The sequence below is a fragment of the Apostichopus japonicus genome, chromosome 22, assembly GCF_037975245.1.
Source record: "Apostichopus japonicus isolate 1M-3 chromosome 22, ASM3797524v1, whole genome shotgun sequence".
Taxonomy (NCBI): Eukaryota; Metazoa; Echinodermata; class Holothuroidea; order Aspidochirotida; family Stichopodidae; genus Apostichopus; species Apostichopus japonicus.
In genome coordinates, this window is record NC_092582.1 from 23,239,357 (window position 1) to 23,256,392 (window position 17,036).

General features: G+C 38.7%; 2 protein-coding genes across 11 annotated transcripts in view; both read left to right on the forward strand.

The window, feature by feature from the left end:
- LOC139963680 (uncharacterized) overlaps positions 1 to 17,036 on the forward strand; it is a 242,444-nt gene that overhangs the window by 30,079 nt on the left and 195,329 nt on the right. The gene's annotated exons all lie outside the window — the stretch shown is intronic.
- Positions 1,649 to 7,261, forward strand: LOC139964022 (uncharacterized). The gene is made up of 3 exons (XM_071965320.1): positions 1,649 to 2,121; positions 5,491 to 5,591; positions 6,462 to 7,261. The coding sequence occupies exons 1-3, from the start codon at positions 1,844 to 1,846 to the stop codon at positions 6,662 to 6,664; spliced, it is 582 nt and encodes a 193-aa protein (XP_071821421.1). The 5' UTR covers positions 1,649 to 1,843; the 3' UTR covers positions 6,665 to 7,261.

A 17,036-nucleotide genomic window follows, 5' to 3' on the forward strand; every position in this document is an offset into this window, starting at 1 on the left:
GGAAGCGTAATTTCGTGGGAGTATCTCTAGCCTATCGAATCGAAACGGCCAATCACATATATGGTTGTCGTGTAATGAATGTTGGCCTACATGCAGGTGAGATGAGCAATGTTCCGATACAGTGATTCGTTTATGCACTAGTTAACACCGTCACACTACCTGAAGCTGACGGCCGAAAATGTGAGCCAATTTTTTATTTTTTATTATATGAAATATGTTTATATACCGTACTGAAGGCTTCGTATATCGCACAACTATATAGTACGAAATGTTATTGTCCATATATGTACCGCTAAAACCGCGTAGCTAGTTTCAATTTTCTGTTGCAGTATATGTTGCGACAAGGGGGAAGGGTGTGGAGGCTTGGGTGGATAGGGGAGGGGTGGAAATCGGTCAACGCGGGATATCAAGTTATGGCAGGGTAAGTTCACCACCTTGGTTTCTTACGTATGCCGACTATCCATGTTTATGGACATATACAAGGACATGTGTACGTTTTAATTTGCTGCGATAAGGACCGCCCCAAGGGGGGGGGGAGGGGTGCGCCATCTGCGTGATTGTGGATACTTCGTAGGTGCAACACATCTCTCTGCTCTGCGTGGCTACGTCACTTTTCGTTTGTGCCAACGTTGAAGACAATACGAAATTTAGTCGTGAGAGTGAAGTCATCTGGGTATATATTTCTACCTTGGACGACACTGTTGCTTTCAAATTATTGGATCTGACTTGCCCGACTCCAGAATAATATTCAACAGATTTGCATATTCAAAGTCAATCGCTTGCTACTGACGTTTTTTTTTTTTATTTCATGTAAAAGTATTTCCCCTGCGCAAATTGTATAACCTTTGTAAGACTCTATGAAAGTAATTAATGATCACAAAATGTGTGAATAATATAGCGTATAGACCTGCATATCATTTCAAAATAAATATCAGAATGTTACCATATTTTTTACAATCCCAGTCGCCGGTCTGGAAAATGGAACAGACCTTGGGAGGGAAGGACAGGTGGGATCGTCTGAGTGAACTCGCATTGTATTATACTCTGATACATGTGCGTTCAGTAGTTTCTGCATTGACCATTTCCTCCTGTTTTTGCCCCATAGCTCAGACGATCTGGGGTGGTAACAGTAGTAATTATAACATACCCATGAATGGAACTGTAATGATGACGTCATCACAAAACAACGATTTTCTAAAAATAATGTACCGTCCACAAAAAAAAAAAAGAAACTGCATGGATTGGTTTGCTTGTATTTCCGATCATACGTCACAAAAAATATAAAAAAGTCATTTTTATTGACCAAAATCAAACTGTTAATTTAATTAAATTAATAACGATCGATGAATTGGTGGATCGATTAATGGGAAAGTTTATGTGGACAAGCTCTTCAGTCGAAAAGTACTTCGAGGATATAATGTAACACCCCAACCCTCACCACCCTAAAAGGTATATTTAATGAAATATAAGCATGATATTATGCATTGCTCATAATGTTATAGTAGGAGGTGTGACCTGATGTTACAGTTAAAGGCGATATCGCTCGTAGACTTTTTTTTGAGGGCGCTGGCATTATCGCGGTTTCAGCGAGGTTTAATGGGACCCCTATTAATCACGTGACCTCCGTGGCAAATTTAGATCAATGAATAGCACAGGCAAGCGTATGCGTAACAAGCCCGTACCCATGCACACAATGTTATAACACAGCATTTCAGATTACTGTATTGTTTACCGCAAAGGATTTTCGTACGCGATAGTTTGTTGTTTGTGTGCCTTTTGAGTAAAGAATACTGTACGATTTTCGTACAAATACATTCGATTAGACTAGAGTATAGTGACAGTCATGGAAAAGGGATCAGGGCAAGGAGAATCGGGCGAAAGAAAACGACCTTATCCTGGAACGAGCGTAGGTTCAATTGGAGGAAAGCCATTGTTGCATGGACCTGACAAAAACAGCAGTGCAAAGGAACAACAGCGAAGAAGAGATGCCACGAAGATCTATCTTCTACGTTCCTATGTAAACTGGCAAATGGAGAAAGAACTCTACAAACATGTCCACGATTTGACTACTGTTAGCAACGCAGATTTCGCAGAACATTTGCTTCAGGATCACACAAAAAGGTAATGATTTGCTAAGCTAGGCTAAAGCTGTATAGGGTAATACTAGTACATAGTAGTACTACAGGGTATTGTCCTAGGTAACTGTCAGTATTGCGAAGTACAGAAAACTGCAAAGTTCTGAAACCCCTAAGAAATACACGATTTCACCATTATAACCTGCAAGCGAGAGCCAATATCACTAAAAACTAGGAAGCTACAGTTATTTCCAGTACGTACATATCTGTCAATAAAATAAAGATAGTTTTTGGGGTATTTTAAGGTTAGGTGTTCGAACTTCGCAGTGTCTATGCTATTATATTTGTAACATACATGATTTGATGGGCCTAGGCTTTGAAACTAGGCCTATCATTCATTATTTTTTCCAATGGACCTAGCGTATGCTAACCTTATCATACTTATCCTAGCACAAAATAGCAATAAGTTGTATTACTGAGTCAGCATCATCACTGTTTGTGAATGCTTGTCATGAGGATACTGTATAGGCCGTGGCTATTCTTACGACTAGTGGTAACAATTATTTATAAACTATTCTTACGACAAAGGCAAATTCATGTGCTGTAAAGTAAATAAAGCAACTGCGCATGTAGTAGGGGTAACCCTAAACATAACCCTAAACCTCAATCCTAACCCTAACCGGAAGTTATTGTTACTCCTCGTTGTAAAATTAATACTCCTTATCACTGGCGGATCCAGGGCCTTTGTTTGGGAGGGGCCAAGGTGGCATTAGAGTGATATGGGGGAGGGGTCTAAGGGGAGGAGGTGCCCCCTCCCCTTTGGAAAATTTTCTATTGCTGAATGCCCTCAGATGCAATTTGGTGCCACAAAAGTGTACAATGGTGATGTTAATTTACTTCTAAAAAAAATGTTTCCCAGGTGTAATTTTCTAAAATATTTATAAAACAAAGTTCCGATCATCTTTCTCAAGAAATTTTATTTCTCATAGGTTATAAATTTCTTACAACCAGCCTGTAACTGCAAAATGGTGTTAAACTGTAAATCCTCATGCTCATACATTTACATAGCTCCCAACTCTCGAGAAGGCAAATGCTGGTCCATGCCACGAATTGCCGTCCTGGGGGAGGGGTATAAGGGGAGGGGGTTTCCCCCTCCCCTTTTGAATTTTTTGGAATCCTGGTGATGCCTACATGTAAAATGGTGGCACTTAGAAAGGCTTTTGTCACCCAAAATTTTCTGAGAAATATGCATTTTTTTGTGTGTAACATCAATAAATTGAATAGTAGGTGATAATTCATTCTTTCCCGTTGCATGAAAATGTTCGCTGCTCGCCCCAATGAAAAGAAATATAGACTAATTTGAGGTTCAAATGATGCTGTAAAGGAGGTTTTATACTCTATTATGCTAAATGCTAAAGAAATGATGGTTGCTAAGTCAAAATTTGATGCAAATTTTTTTTATGTATACTTGACAATTACAATGCGGTTTTTTCGGACGCTTGTGCGGGTCAGCGGGTTTGGGTGTTAGAATGCGGGTCTAATTCCCGCGAATTGCGGGTCAGTTGGGAGCTCTGCATTTAATTTTAAACCAGAATACGAAATGGTTTAGACTAGTCTACCACTGCTATTCCTCTCGATTTTTTTAATTTCCAATCATATGATTTAGCGGATGTTCGGAAACACTTTTTGGCTCACCTTTGGGGGGGGGGGCATGGCCCCCTTGGATCCGCCAGTGCTCCTAATCATAAAAATAGCAACTGCCCATGCGTATCGGAAATTATTCTTATGACTAGTCGTAAGAATAGCCACTTTGTACTGTATACAGTTAAAAATTAAAATATCCTTCCTAAAGAAGACTGACAGGGACTGGGGGTCTTTAGTTTCACTCCTCATATTTATGCCATGGAGAGCTGGGCCTTCTCATCACCAAAAAGTAAACTGTTTTTGCCTCAACAAATTGATGGAAATATATTTTCTAACCACTAGGCCTAGGTGATCTGTTCATCCCCACCCCCTCCAGGTTCTAAATTGTTATCAGCTGTCCTTGTTTGAAGAATAATTCTTGTGAATGAGCATTTGAAGAAAAGCCTCACCTATGCCCAGTCATAATTAACTAGGCATATAACATAGGACTAAGACCTATAGTATTAGTAATAAGTATCTGAATTTAGTGTTCATAGTAACTGTATTCCCTAATTTTGTAATATACACCAGTGAGGAAGGCCTACTGTGCTGTACAAGTACAACCACATGGATCTGCAATTTTTCCTATAAAAATAATGCATCTACATAAATAATTTAGAATCACTCCTAACTGATTCACATGTTTTCACACCGCTGCGTATGCAACTAGACCTTAGGTTTTTCTAAGGTCAGCCACAGCCAGCATATATGCAATCATTTGGGCAACAGGGTGTTATACTGTTATCTACTGACTGTCTGTCCATATTCCAGCAATCATGTGTACATTTCTGTGTTTGGGATTTTTGAAGGAACCCAACTGCTATGCAAGAAATTAGGTAAATTAGCCTCACAAATTGAGGGACCATAGTACATATAGCTATACCTATATAAACCTTTATATAGCCATGCCTGGAGGTAAGAAAGTACCAGTTTTTTTGTGTAGGCCTGATGCTCATACTTTATGATGCTGTGCTAAGTTATCATATTTTTTATATATAGTCAGTACTATGCTTGTTTTTGTTCAGCTTCTTGTGAATGATCTGATGTTTAGTGTTCAAAAATTATAATATCTATTAAATTTGGTGGCCGAAACTATCTCTTGTGGAGAGTAATCTAGCGTTAAATTAATGGTAGTCTGAAATCAAGCTATTCATGTAAACAGGAATTTTTCACAATGGTGGGCTTATGTCATGGAGTAAGCTAGCATCTCAATTCTCACTCATGAAACCAACTGCTCACATAAACAGGAAGCTTACACACTAGGTAAAAAATGAGTGTACATCAAACTTTGATCAAAAGACTGGACATCTTTTAGCGATATGAAACCAATCAGTTCACTAAGGCAGGAAGTTTACATAGTAAATTTTACATTGACATGTGAGCTCAAAGTTGTTGGGCAAGCAGTAGGGCACACAAAATTATCCTTACAATTCTTGAAAGGTACCGCGGTTTATGGATATGTTGAAGAAGAGTATGAAAGAATATCTCATCCTTATCTGGGTTTAAATCAATGTGGGTTAACAATATGTTATTATTGAAATCTGCCTAAGTGTTTGTTTGTTACTTTTCTCTTTCATACTTTTTCTTGGGTAGGTATGATAAAAACATGTATGTTTGTAATGATTTGGTCATTACCAGATTCATTACGCATACAATTAAGCTTGGGGTGTACAGTAAAATTACTGTTTCAGTTATATGATTTACGGACAATTGTTTTTGTTTCATTGTATAGGTTTCAAATGCATCTTTTCCGGAAAGATGCTGAAAGTCAAACAGAGGCATTCTCAGCAGCTGTCACCACAGAAAGATCAGTTGACACTCAGAAAGGAGAAGGTAAATTTATATGTTTATCCTTGCATGAATTACAGACTGGAAGAGCAGTGCTAATCTTATCTGATCTGATGTGATCAGAAAAATAATACAATTTCATTCTCATTAAATTCCAAAAGAAAAGAAAAAAATGGTAGCATATTGCTCATCCACTAAAAAGCATACATGTGTATGAAAATTTATAAAAGTAAGTGGGCCTGATATTATCAGGATCTTCTTTAGAGGCAAACTGACTAGTAACAGTAAATTCAAGAGACACAATAGAGCCTGGAACAGAGAGGACATGGTGAACACAAAGAAAGAAGTTAATGGTGTATTGAACAAAAGGAGTCAGTGAAAGCAGAGGTATTTAGATAAACTTTGCTAAACTGCGTACAAAGCGAGGATTAAGTAAGGAGAGAGGGCGAATAAACTATAGCAGAATACAGAGATGGAGCAGGATAAAGTTAGTCATGTCCTTCCTGTATATTGAGCCCATTCAGTTGAATGGTGCTAGGGCATTCCGTCCACTCACTCTATCTCTGCTGTGGTGTACTGTGTCTGAGATGGTTAAATACGAATTTAGTTACCTGTTGGGACATGTCTTTAATGGTATGATTGGGCAGCTGAAAGTGTTCCCCTACTGGAGTCTCCATTTTTATGGTATTGACTTGTGACTAGAACTGCTTCTTGAGGGTGGTCTTGGTTTCACCAACATACTTGTAACTTCAATGTCCTCTAAATTCAATGACACCATTTAAATTGAAATATCAGTTTCCAGTGCTGCATAAGTGTGATAAGTTCTAAACAAAAGGTATATTTTTAGTCACAGCCATAGAAGCTATAGCAGGATACTTGCAATCTAGTAACTCTTATTTTATGTAATCTCTACAGATACACCTGATCCAGTTACTTCAACACCTCTCAAGAAGCCATCTGCCAATGTTCTGTCCAATGTCACCAGTAGGATTAGATATGGAGCAGCATGGGAGAGAAACCTCAGACTATACGAATACACATTGCCACATTTACATGATCCTGAACAAAAGAGATCATACATATGGCAGGGACAAGCACTTTTCCCAGACATTTGTTGACAGGTTGTGCGACATTCACAAACGTTGGATTAGCAGCTATTGATACATCTGCATCTCCAGATTGAGATAAATTGCTTTCGTCCATTTTGTTCGATAGTAGCTATGACTGTGAATCAGGAGCTTGGCCACCCTCTAAGTCAAGGTGGGCAAGGTTGGGGAAATTCAATCAAGGAGTAACAATCAGAGAATGGCCAGCTTTATATTATTGTATATAGGCCTACACGCACAGCGTGTATAAATATCTGTATCGGTTTATTTATACTGGTGTTCATTTCCGTTGCCAGGAGGGGATATGATTTGAACGTGGGGGGTGGGGAGGGGGTCCCATTTGAAGTGTCCAAACGATGCTAATCTTTACATCTATCTTCTTGAATCACATGTACCCCTATCGACACGATCAATCAGTCCTGTCTCTCACCTCCTCTCATGCACTGGTGTATTTATTTCCTGGCAAGATAACAGTTAGGCATAGTAAGGGTCAGAGATCATCACAACTTAAAGAGTTGTGCGAGTCCCTGTGGTCTCTTACATCCTGGTAGCAGTAGAGAGAAGAAGCCTAATAGATCAGAAACCATAATCATCTTCTGTTGTGTCTTACTTTCCAGCATCCTTGAAACATTATATCCTTCCCCTTTGATATGTTGATGTCATAAAGCTGTATTTATGTTGTGCATTATTTAATTCCAGTATTTAGATTGTATATTCTCCTTGTGTATTTGACAGTATCCCAGTGATCTCAATTTTTCTGCTCTTGTTTTTTTTTTCTCTGTACTTTCATATCATATCTATCTCTACCCATAGCCTCCATCTCCACATTTTCTTTACTTTCTTCCTCCATCCCTTCATCTGTCTTTCACTCTTTCTTTTTTTGACCTTTTTCCACCCCTCAGTTTACCCTGTATGGTTTAGTTTGCCAACTCACCGCCCCCCCCCGCATCTCACCCCCAAAAAAGTTCACAATGTTGACAAGTCTCCCCGTGCTAGTCCCAAGCTATACACCCTTGTTGTGGTGACCGTTCAATATACTTGGGGATCAAATGGAAAGCCTCACCCCCACCCCTTATTCCCAGTGTAATGAATCGGCAAATGGAAGATTATTCAGAATTGTTCGTGATGGTTCAATGATCTTATAGTCAGGCATAGGCCTATATGGTTCTCTTTGTCCTTCATTGCCGTCGAAGTTTGAAATGAATTAATCGTGCTAGGAACTTCCGGGCAATGTTTAATTTTCTGTGGCAAGAAAAAAAGCTTCCCCCAGTCTCTCCTGGTTGACATATAGAGCCCGTACGCCTATATGGTCACACAATAGTATAGATAAGTATGATCCATGCAGACAGCTAGTATATATTTTTTTAATTCAATCCAGTTTCAGTTAAAGTTTCGAGTTGTAATTCGAGTCAGTCGTGATGAGGTGCCCCATGGTGGAGCTGGGTAACCCACCCCAACCCTGTTGCCGACTTTCTGGCATTTCGTTGGGAGCCGTTCGGAACAAGAAGCAGGATAGTCAATTCTGGGAGTACAGTACGCTGGAAAGCAATACACTGACGTGATTTAGAAAAAAAAGTTTTTTGCTTTGACGGCCGATGCTCATCGAGACACTTTTCAATGGAAATAACTATTAGTTTATTGTTCATGTACTTATTCCCTTTTTGCCAGTCCTTTTTAAAGAGGGTGGAGCCGCCCCTTATGGCAACGTATTTTCCTTCCCTTTTCCGTTCAAGTTTCGTTATTTTTTAATTCGGGTCAAAGGGGTGCAAGGACAGGGTTTACGTGCACCGGTTAGGAGGACAGGGTGCAGGTAGGGCAAGTGCTCTGTGATCGCCTAAAGGGCCCGTTGCCAGGAGTTCAAAAATAATTAAATATACATATTTATCTGTATATGGTATATGACATAAAATGCTTTGACTTTCCCTCCTGATATATAACTAAAATTTATATCTAAAATACGATGTAAGCTGTGACTCTGTCTATGTATAATTAATACCTAAAGTGGCTGAAATACCAATTGTTTACACATGACGGACTTGACTTTACGTTTGATACCCAATAGTTTGTAATCACTTCAGTCAATTTTTTCACTCATTCGCGTTTGTCTTTTTGTGACACCAGTCAGCGTGAATCAGACATAAAGCTCATAACTATTAGTTTCTTGAGCTGTTTCTTGACTTCGACTGCTCACCATGTAGGCCTAAAAGAGTAAAAGCAGGGAACTGCTAGAGTAGCAGCTCCCTGGTCAAACTATTACGCCTGATGCAAAGCTCGACCGTAACTTATACTGTACAGCCCATTAGTTGTGAAAAAGTTCTGAACGTAAAACAAAGCACAGAGTTTTGTATCACACAATACACACGAAAACGCAGCGTAATACCGCACACTACTGACCAGGGAGTTGTTCCATAACAACTCCCTGTACTGCCACAGACAAGAAACTATGCAGGAATTTCGCCAAGGCCACCGTTCAAGTAACCGAACCCGTTTATTGCTTACTAGCCGTAAATACGGGATTGGTGAGAAATTACGAGACAACAGGATGAACCGGTAGAGGGTAGTATTGATATTATTTTTGAATCGGGTGGTGTGAAGGACAGAATTTACGAGGAAATTACGAGCGATCCCACCTAAAAGGATTGTTCCACCTGTACGCGGGAAATGAGGTGTTCAATTTTCGAGATGACGTCAGTGAACTAGTTTCAGCAAATGATAGGCTACGACAAAAAAAAACAAGACATTAAACTTTCAAATGGACATATTTTGCAATTTGCCGTAGAAAAAGTCGTGCACGTTTTGCATGTTCGTTTTGATAACCGTTAACGTGGAAACATATGAAAGAGGCATAGGACTATGTCGCTAATGCGCATGCTTACATTGCATTGTCTTCGTGGAGCTCCCTGATTGGTTATAGTATGTCACGAGGGTCAAAGTCACAATCGTTAGAATTAACCACAATTTTACGTTGCCTGACTGATTTATATTTTAGACTACAGATCGAGATGAACTTCTTTATCCTCCATAAAACATATTGATATCAACTGATCAAATTTTAATTACGCTGTTTTTATTAATTTATGCATTCTAGGTAGATAAGAAAGATAAAGATCAACGTATTGTTTTTCCTCGAACGAAAATCTCTTTCAATTTCGATAAATGAATTTATGAATAATATTTGGCAAATTGTTTGTCTTTGAAGACGTGGATAACGAACTCAAATCTTACTTAGATATACCGGTCACGTGGTATCACCATGCGACGAGGAAGTATGTCAAATGTTTGGAGGTGTATAGTTGGGCTTCGCCTTATTCATTTAGACTTCAGTGTTGATGTGACTGCAGGGAATTGTTCATGTTTATTACTAGACAGGCTATAAAAGATTCGGTCCCAGTCGATACTTTCTGATTACTTATGTGGTATACTGCCATCCTTCCTTCCTACATCCCTGCTGCAGAGTGTCAGAATAAAAAAAAAAACAAGTTAATATTTATTGCGCGCATTACATTTTCGTCCGTTAATTCGCGTCATTGTGTTATTTTAATGGAAGTTTATAAATGGTGACTTTCAGGCATGCAAAAATTCGATTTTGGTTTATATGTTGTAGATCGTTAAAAAAAAAAACACTGCTATCGGTGTATGACGACGCACAGTTTCTATACACATTTTTGTCTTTTCGAAAACCGTCGCTTTAAACATCTTAAGACTCGTGCAGATAAAGTGGCTGGTCTACTCAGTCTAATAGCGCATTAGCTCAGTACCTCAGATGTAAAACAAGAATCAAGAGGAAACTGTAATACGCTTACGGCCTCAGCGAGTTTTACAATGCATAATATATTTTTTCAAGGACAAGCAAATATTGTTCAAAGTCATCCAATGAAGTCTCTGCCATTTTGTCTAAATTAAAATAAAATTTTATTTAGAATAAAATAAAAATTAAAAGAAATACAACCCAGGCCGATAGCAGTGCTTTTTTTTTTAATAAAGTCTACAATATATGATTTTTTTTTCTTTTTTGGCCGAAAGTCATTCTATATAATGACATAGCCTACATGAATATTGATATGGGCGTGCTCCATTGCCCCCCTTGCGTATACTGGATGTAACAAATAGGGCTGTATAGCCGATGAAAGTCCATAACCCAGATTTGAATGCAGAGGGCGTGTGTTTTGCGCATGTCAAAACTCGAATCCCGTGAATGAGGATCATCGATGGATTCTTAGCCTAGTTTTCCTTTCGATATCGGAATCGTACGCAAAATTAGTCAAGCTCGGCCTCTCCCGGCCCCGTCAACCGTGCATAAACTATAACGAAATGTGATATTTGTAACTCCCTCAGGTACAAACATGTTCGGGAGTTGACCTACTTAATGACACCCCCCCCCCCTCCACCTGGGCCAGTGGTTTTCAAAATTCATTGCTCGATTGTGGATGACATTGAAGGAGCTGCTCGCTATTTTATCTCGTCCAAAGTCGCTCAGCCTGCTGCAAGTGCTTCATGAATACGCAATAATGTATAATTTGAATTGACAATTACCTTGTATTGAATATTCATATATGTCGAATGGCAAATCTTAAAAGCCAAAGTTTTTGTCTTGTCTGTATGTTGAAGCCATCAAAAAGCTAAAAAAAAAAAAAAAAAGATACATAAAAAAAAATTGGAATAGGTCTGTCCGTTGCAAGTTCTTCTTGTTTTCGCCCTGCGTTGTCGTGTAACCTATTTCGTTATACTGTTCCTCTCTGTATATATTATTCAACATTATTTGCTGTGTGTGTTTGTTTGACCATTTTTGCATGTTCTACGCTGAAAGTTGCCGTGGAAACGCTCGTTAAATATCTTGAGCCATCAATCCTGTCTGACGGTCCTCGTTTTGTGCTTGCAAAAACTTGTGTGACATTTCGATGACAGTTTTGTGCAGAGAAGCGAAAAATAAATGTCAAACATAATGCACTCGCACGAGTGTCATGAATCGCTCATGGAGGCTATCGATAGAACTTTTGAATGTTATGTCTGACGGTATACCTGAAGGCATTTGATGTAAGCCCAAGAGAAAGCGAAATCACAGGTTTTGGTGTATGCCTTTGATAACTATAACTGCACCCAATTGGAACAACGAGTTGCTGCATACACCTGGTGCGACCATGCAGCTCCCGGTGCGGTCAATGCCCTGATGCATGCAGTTAACTACGTCGTGAAACATTGCGGTCATATTAAAGTGCAACCAACTCCCTCCCACATTCGTCCATCTCCAGGGTACAGCTAACCTAGGGTGGTACAACCAGTTATGTCTGCGGCGATTAGTTCCCGTTGGTCTTATATAGTAGGCCTACCGAGTACATCACCACAAGTACAAAGTATCGTGGTACCTATAGGACCGAGTACATCACCACGAGTAAAAAGTATCGTAGTACTTATAGTATCGAGTACATCACCACGAGTAGAAAGTATCGTGTTACTTATAGTACCGAGTACATCACCACGAGTACAAAGTATCGAGGTACTTATAGTACCGCGTACATCCCCACGAGTAGAAAGTATCGTAGTACTTATAGTACCGAGAACATTACCACGAGTACAAAGTATCTTGGTACTTATAGTACCGAGTGCATCACCACGAGTAAAATTATCGTAGTACTTATAGTATCGAGTACATCACCACGAGTAGAAAGTATCCTGGTAACTATATTACCGAGTACATCACCACGAGTGCAAAGTATCGTAGTACTTATAGTACCGAGTACATCACCACGAGTACAAAGTATCTTGGTACTTATAGTACCGAGTACACCACGAGTACAAAAGTATCGTGGTGTAAGTACGAGACTCCGAAGTTGCCGGAGTAAAACGAGTACTTAACCATGTACTAGTATTTGTACTAGATTTCCATAAAATGGCCGTGTTTCGAGTACAACTCCTTTTTGAGTACGAGCATACGGGCAACGATATGTTAGAATAGGATTACAAATGAGGACACCTCATGTTAAGTTTTGTTTCCGGTAGTGTCGGTGTCCTGGTACAAACGGTAAAAATGGTGCAACTAGTTCCTGGATGGATACATAATCTCAAAGGTTAAACTATAGCCCCAAAGTGCAGTTACCTGTTTGGCTATCGAGTTGATCAAACTATATAGACGCCAGCTCGAATGTAAAGTTCCTGAAAAAAAATCTCCTTCGCGCACTTCTTTCCTTCCTCGATATTTTGACTTTATGCGAGTTATTGTTTTCCTTCTGTCGAAACGATTTTCAGTCGAAGCAATTTTAATTTAACGCAATCTTACACAATCTATGATGAAATGTTGTCATGCGCATGCGCCCTAAATTAACTCAGGTTGTGTGTGTGTGTTATCATTTTCAACAAACAGAAGGTTGCTGATGTTATTGGTATGTCGCCTATTATTCCAAGCGGTTTGACTATTTCTAATGCCATAAAATATTTCATAATTTCTACAATTATTTTATGGTATATTCTATAGAAAGTTGAATAACGTAGGAGTATAAACCTGTCTGTAATTATTGTATAGATGATAACCACGCTCTGATAGTATATGTTTAATCATATTCAAGATGTTTATGTCAGTTCGGACAACTGTAAAGAGAGTGTGACGTTCGTGATGACGAAAGAGTTGATCATTTCTTCTCCTCTCTTTTTTTTACTTTTTGTTTTTTGCCAGTATAATGTAATAATCATTTTTCCACCGAAGGAAATAGTACTCTCATATATAAAGAAATCATTTGCATTATGATAGAGCCTTGTATATATTTCACAGTGCATGTATTGATTCCAATTTCGTATCACATTTTCAAGGACAAAATTGAACAACAATTGGATAAAATATAATAATAATAAAGTAAAGTATTTGGAACAATGTAAATGGCTGACGTCATAGACTACCTTCCGTGATCCATTTCCAGGAGCACCGTATATGGTGAAGGATTTTATCTGACAAAGCAAGTCTTCACCTTTAACGTTAACCAGATATAAAGGTTGGGGCAAGATGTACTAAGATAATGTGTGTTTTACCTATAGTAATGTAGAATACTGCCGTCCCTGTAAATGTCACCTTTTTCTTCCAGTGGAATAATCCTTTTAACGCTTTATACATTATGATACATCCCTATTAAAATTGCGTACTATTTTGAGAAAACGTCTTAGGGTTAGCTTTTGAGTAGAGTAACCCAGGATAGATCCTGGCCACGAAAACCCAAACAACTTGTTTCACTCTCAACACCTGTCCCTATTACATCGAGACTGTAACCGTATGGTCATGACGATGTGACGTCATGGAAGTAACACGGGTTCCTTGTAAAGGTAATAGCTACTACGCATGATCAGGTAAAAGGTTAGTGAGCGATCTGCATACTGTGTGTACTGTTCTACACATAATCTTAGCCAAACGGCCGAGAAGTTTTAATAGTACAATCTCGTGTGAACTTCGGAGGAATGGTGTGAAGACGAAACAAGTGTCTTCGGAAAGTGCTGAACTCCTATAGTACTGTATAGGCCGATATGGAGAATGGACGTAAATTCAATGCAGTTGTGGGCCTATGTGGAGAATGGACGTAATTTCAGTGCAGTTATAGGCCTATATGGAGAATGGACGTAATTTCTTGAAAAGTAGATTAAATATTAAATGGATTAATTCAGTAATTCTTCTAAGCATGTAACACTTTTCCCCTATACTATATATTTTTAAAGCAGGTTTAACCTTGTCATGGCCTACTTTACATACAGGAATCAGAGCTGTAACTGTTGTCATTGTTTTAAACTGATTTAGCGACTCCTTTTCAGCCGAGCCGACCTACTCCATAGGATTAAAACATACATCGTTGCACATATTAACTGGAGTGATATCATGGAAAGCCACTCAACGTTTTTTAAGATAAACGATATAAAGTTTAGCGGCGAGAGAAGGGAGGAAATTCCAGCAATGAAACAACATTGTCTTACTAAAAACAAAAAAAGATTAAATTTAACCATTTTAAGCAAACTAATCTCTGGAAAACATAAAATTATGAAAACGCGTCGCCGATTTATTTACTACCTGTACCTCACGGTACCTCAGGGCACCTCACAATCTCGAATGTAATTACATAATAGTGAGGGCTCTTGCTTGATTTCCCTTGATATCGGGTATACCTCCGAAAGTGCGAAAAGTCAACAATTGACATGTAAATACAATTTCCGTGACGTGTAAGGTCTTCTTATCTGTCGAAATCACGTGACAGTAAGTCGTTATCTGTAAATTTTACTGATGGGGTCCTTCAACGATAAGTTAGTAAGTATATCCAGTAGTATACCTCAAAGAACCTCATGTGTGTGTAACGAATATATATATATATATTTATATATATATATATATATATATATATATATATATATATATATGTATTTATATATATATATTTATATAAATATATATATATATATGTATTTATATATATATAAATATATATATGAAATTTATATATATATATATATATATATATATATATAAATATATATATATATATATACATACATACATACATATCGTACTTCATGTGTATGTTCATCTATGAATATACATTTAGAGCTATCTATAGATACTTCAAGATTTGTCATGACAGGTGATATCGGGACCCTCTCTGCTAAGAGAGCGCTTGCGGTGTATATATATATATCATGAGCTGTATATCTCCTGATTTCCTATAAAATGAATCTATGGCAGTTATCATTGCTATTTTTTCAGACATCAACTTTCTGCGAACACTAATTGCAAAATAAAAAGAGGCAACTGTAAGGGGGGCGTGACCGAATTTCTCCGTATCTAACATGTCGAAGAAAATTCCCTCTTTAGAAGCAAGAGCTGGTCATGGCGTGTGATCAATTGCATGCTAGTTGGAGGCCCGTAGTTTGTAATGACCTCGATAATGCGGTCTGTTTGTTACAAGGGCGAACATGAGGTGCCAAATAAGGTGGCAGATCACATATATATATATATATAGGTTCACTTTGTATTTTCTGTTTTGTTTTGAGAAGGTTTTACGAGTTGCGCTTCAAATAAATGGATGCTTACCGTTGTAAATACCTAACCGTGAATCAACTTTGAAAAACGGTCGTCCGAAGATGAGGACTTGTTGATCTAAAATGTCGGCTGACGAAAGCTGGCAACATTTCCTTTTTTTTTTTTTGTGTAAGATAATTCCAGATGTTTAGAGAAAACTTGTCAACCGTTTTGAGATTGAATGAAAGAGGTTACTAACAGGGGCGGATAATCGCAATTGAAAAGTTGGGAGACATAAATGATTGGTCATGGATACTAGAACTGAAGGAGTGTACGCGTGGCGCACAAAGTGAGCGCCTTGGGGTCCAGGGGTGAAGCCCCGGCAGGGGGGGGGGGGCGGCGGATTCACAACTAGAAATCTTCAAGTTTGGTTCCTGAATTGAAATGTCAGTCATAAATGTATTTAACAAAAGTCACATCTGACAAGTGATTAAGCTTAAATTAAGAAAGACATCTCTATTTAACATCCGGTGAAACTCCGGCTTTTATCATGATTAATAAAGATCAAACTTAAACCAAAAACGGAAACATTTCTTAAACTTTGCACATAAGGATAAAGTCATCTTGTTATAGAGATGTCTACAAATGCACACATATGGTGTCAAAATTACATATTGGGTATAGGCGTAGGAGCCTTATTTGATTTGGGGGGGGGGGGGGGGGGGGGGCTGTAACGACTTCCCCAAAAATATAAGCAAAACTTTTGCGCGCTCCGCGCGCGTTCAACATGTTGATGTGCGTATTATATAGGCATTCGTCGGTTATTACATCACATACCAATAACATACAATCATTTTCCTTGTTATTACCCTTCCATATTGGTTAGAATTATTGGGGAAGTCGTTACAATAATAATGATCATAATAATATAAGTTTAACTATTGACAAACACATTGCAAATTATTCTTCTTTCAGTAGGTGCCCGAAAAATTCTCAGCATATTGCCCGAATTTTCACCAATAAATGGTTGGGGGTGTAGCCCACCCCCCCATCCCCCAGCCCCCCACCAGCCTCCTACGCCTATGCTGTTGGGTACCTGGGCACTTTCACTGTGTCGGAAACAAAAACCTATAAATAAGATACTTGAGGCCGTAGCTTGGGTAGAATCCTATGGGGGGGGGGGGGGGGGAACAGTTGTCGAACATCGAGAAACATTTTGGACATAATGCTGATTTGATGTGCATATAGACTAGGACAATTTTTAATGAATTTATAGTGGGTGGGCCATTTCCCAATAGGGACCATCACGACACTATCTAAGCGGAGGGGTTGGCCAGTAGCGTAGCAAGAATTTCTTTTGAGATCTCATGTGTTAGAAACTTACACTCCCCCCCACCCCACCCC

Excerpts from the sequence above, each read along its gene's own strand:
- LOC139964022 (XM_071965320.1), top strand. The coding sequence starts at position 1,844 with ATGGAAAAGGGATCAGGGCAAGGAGAATCGGGCGAAAGAAAACGACCT. Across the intron at positions 2,122-5,490 it reads CTTCAGGATCACACAAAAAG|GTTTCAAATGCATCTTTTCC; the intron begins GTAATGATTTGC and ends TTCATTGTATAG. Across the intron at positions 5,592-6,461 it reads TGACACTCAGAAAGGAGAAG|ATACACCTGATCCAGTTACT; the intron begins GTAAATTTATAT and ends TAATCTCTACAG.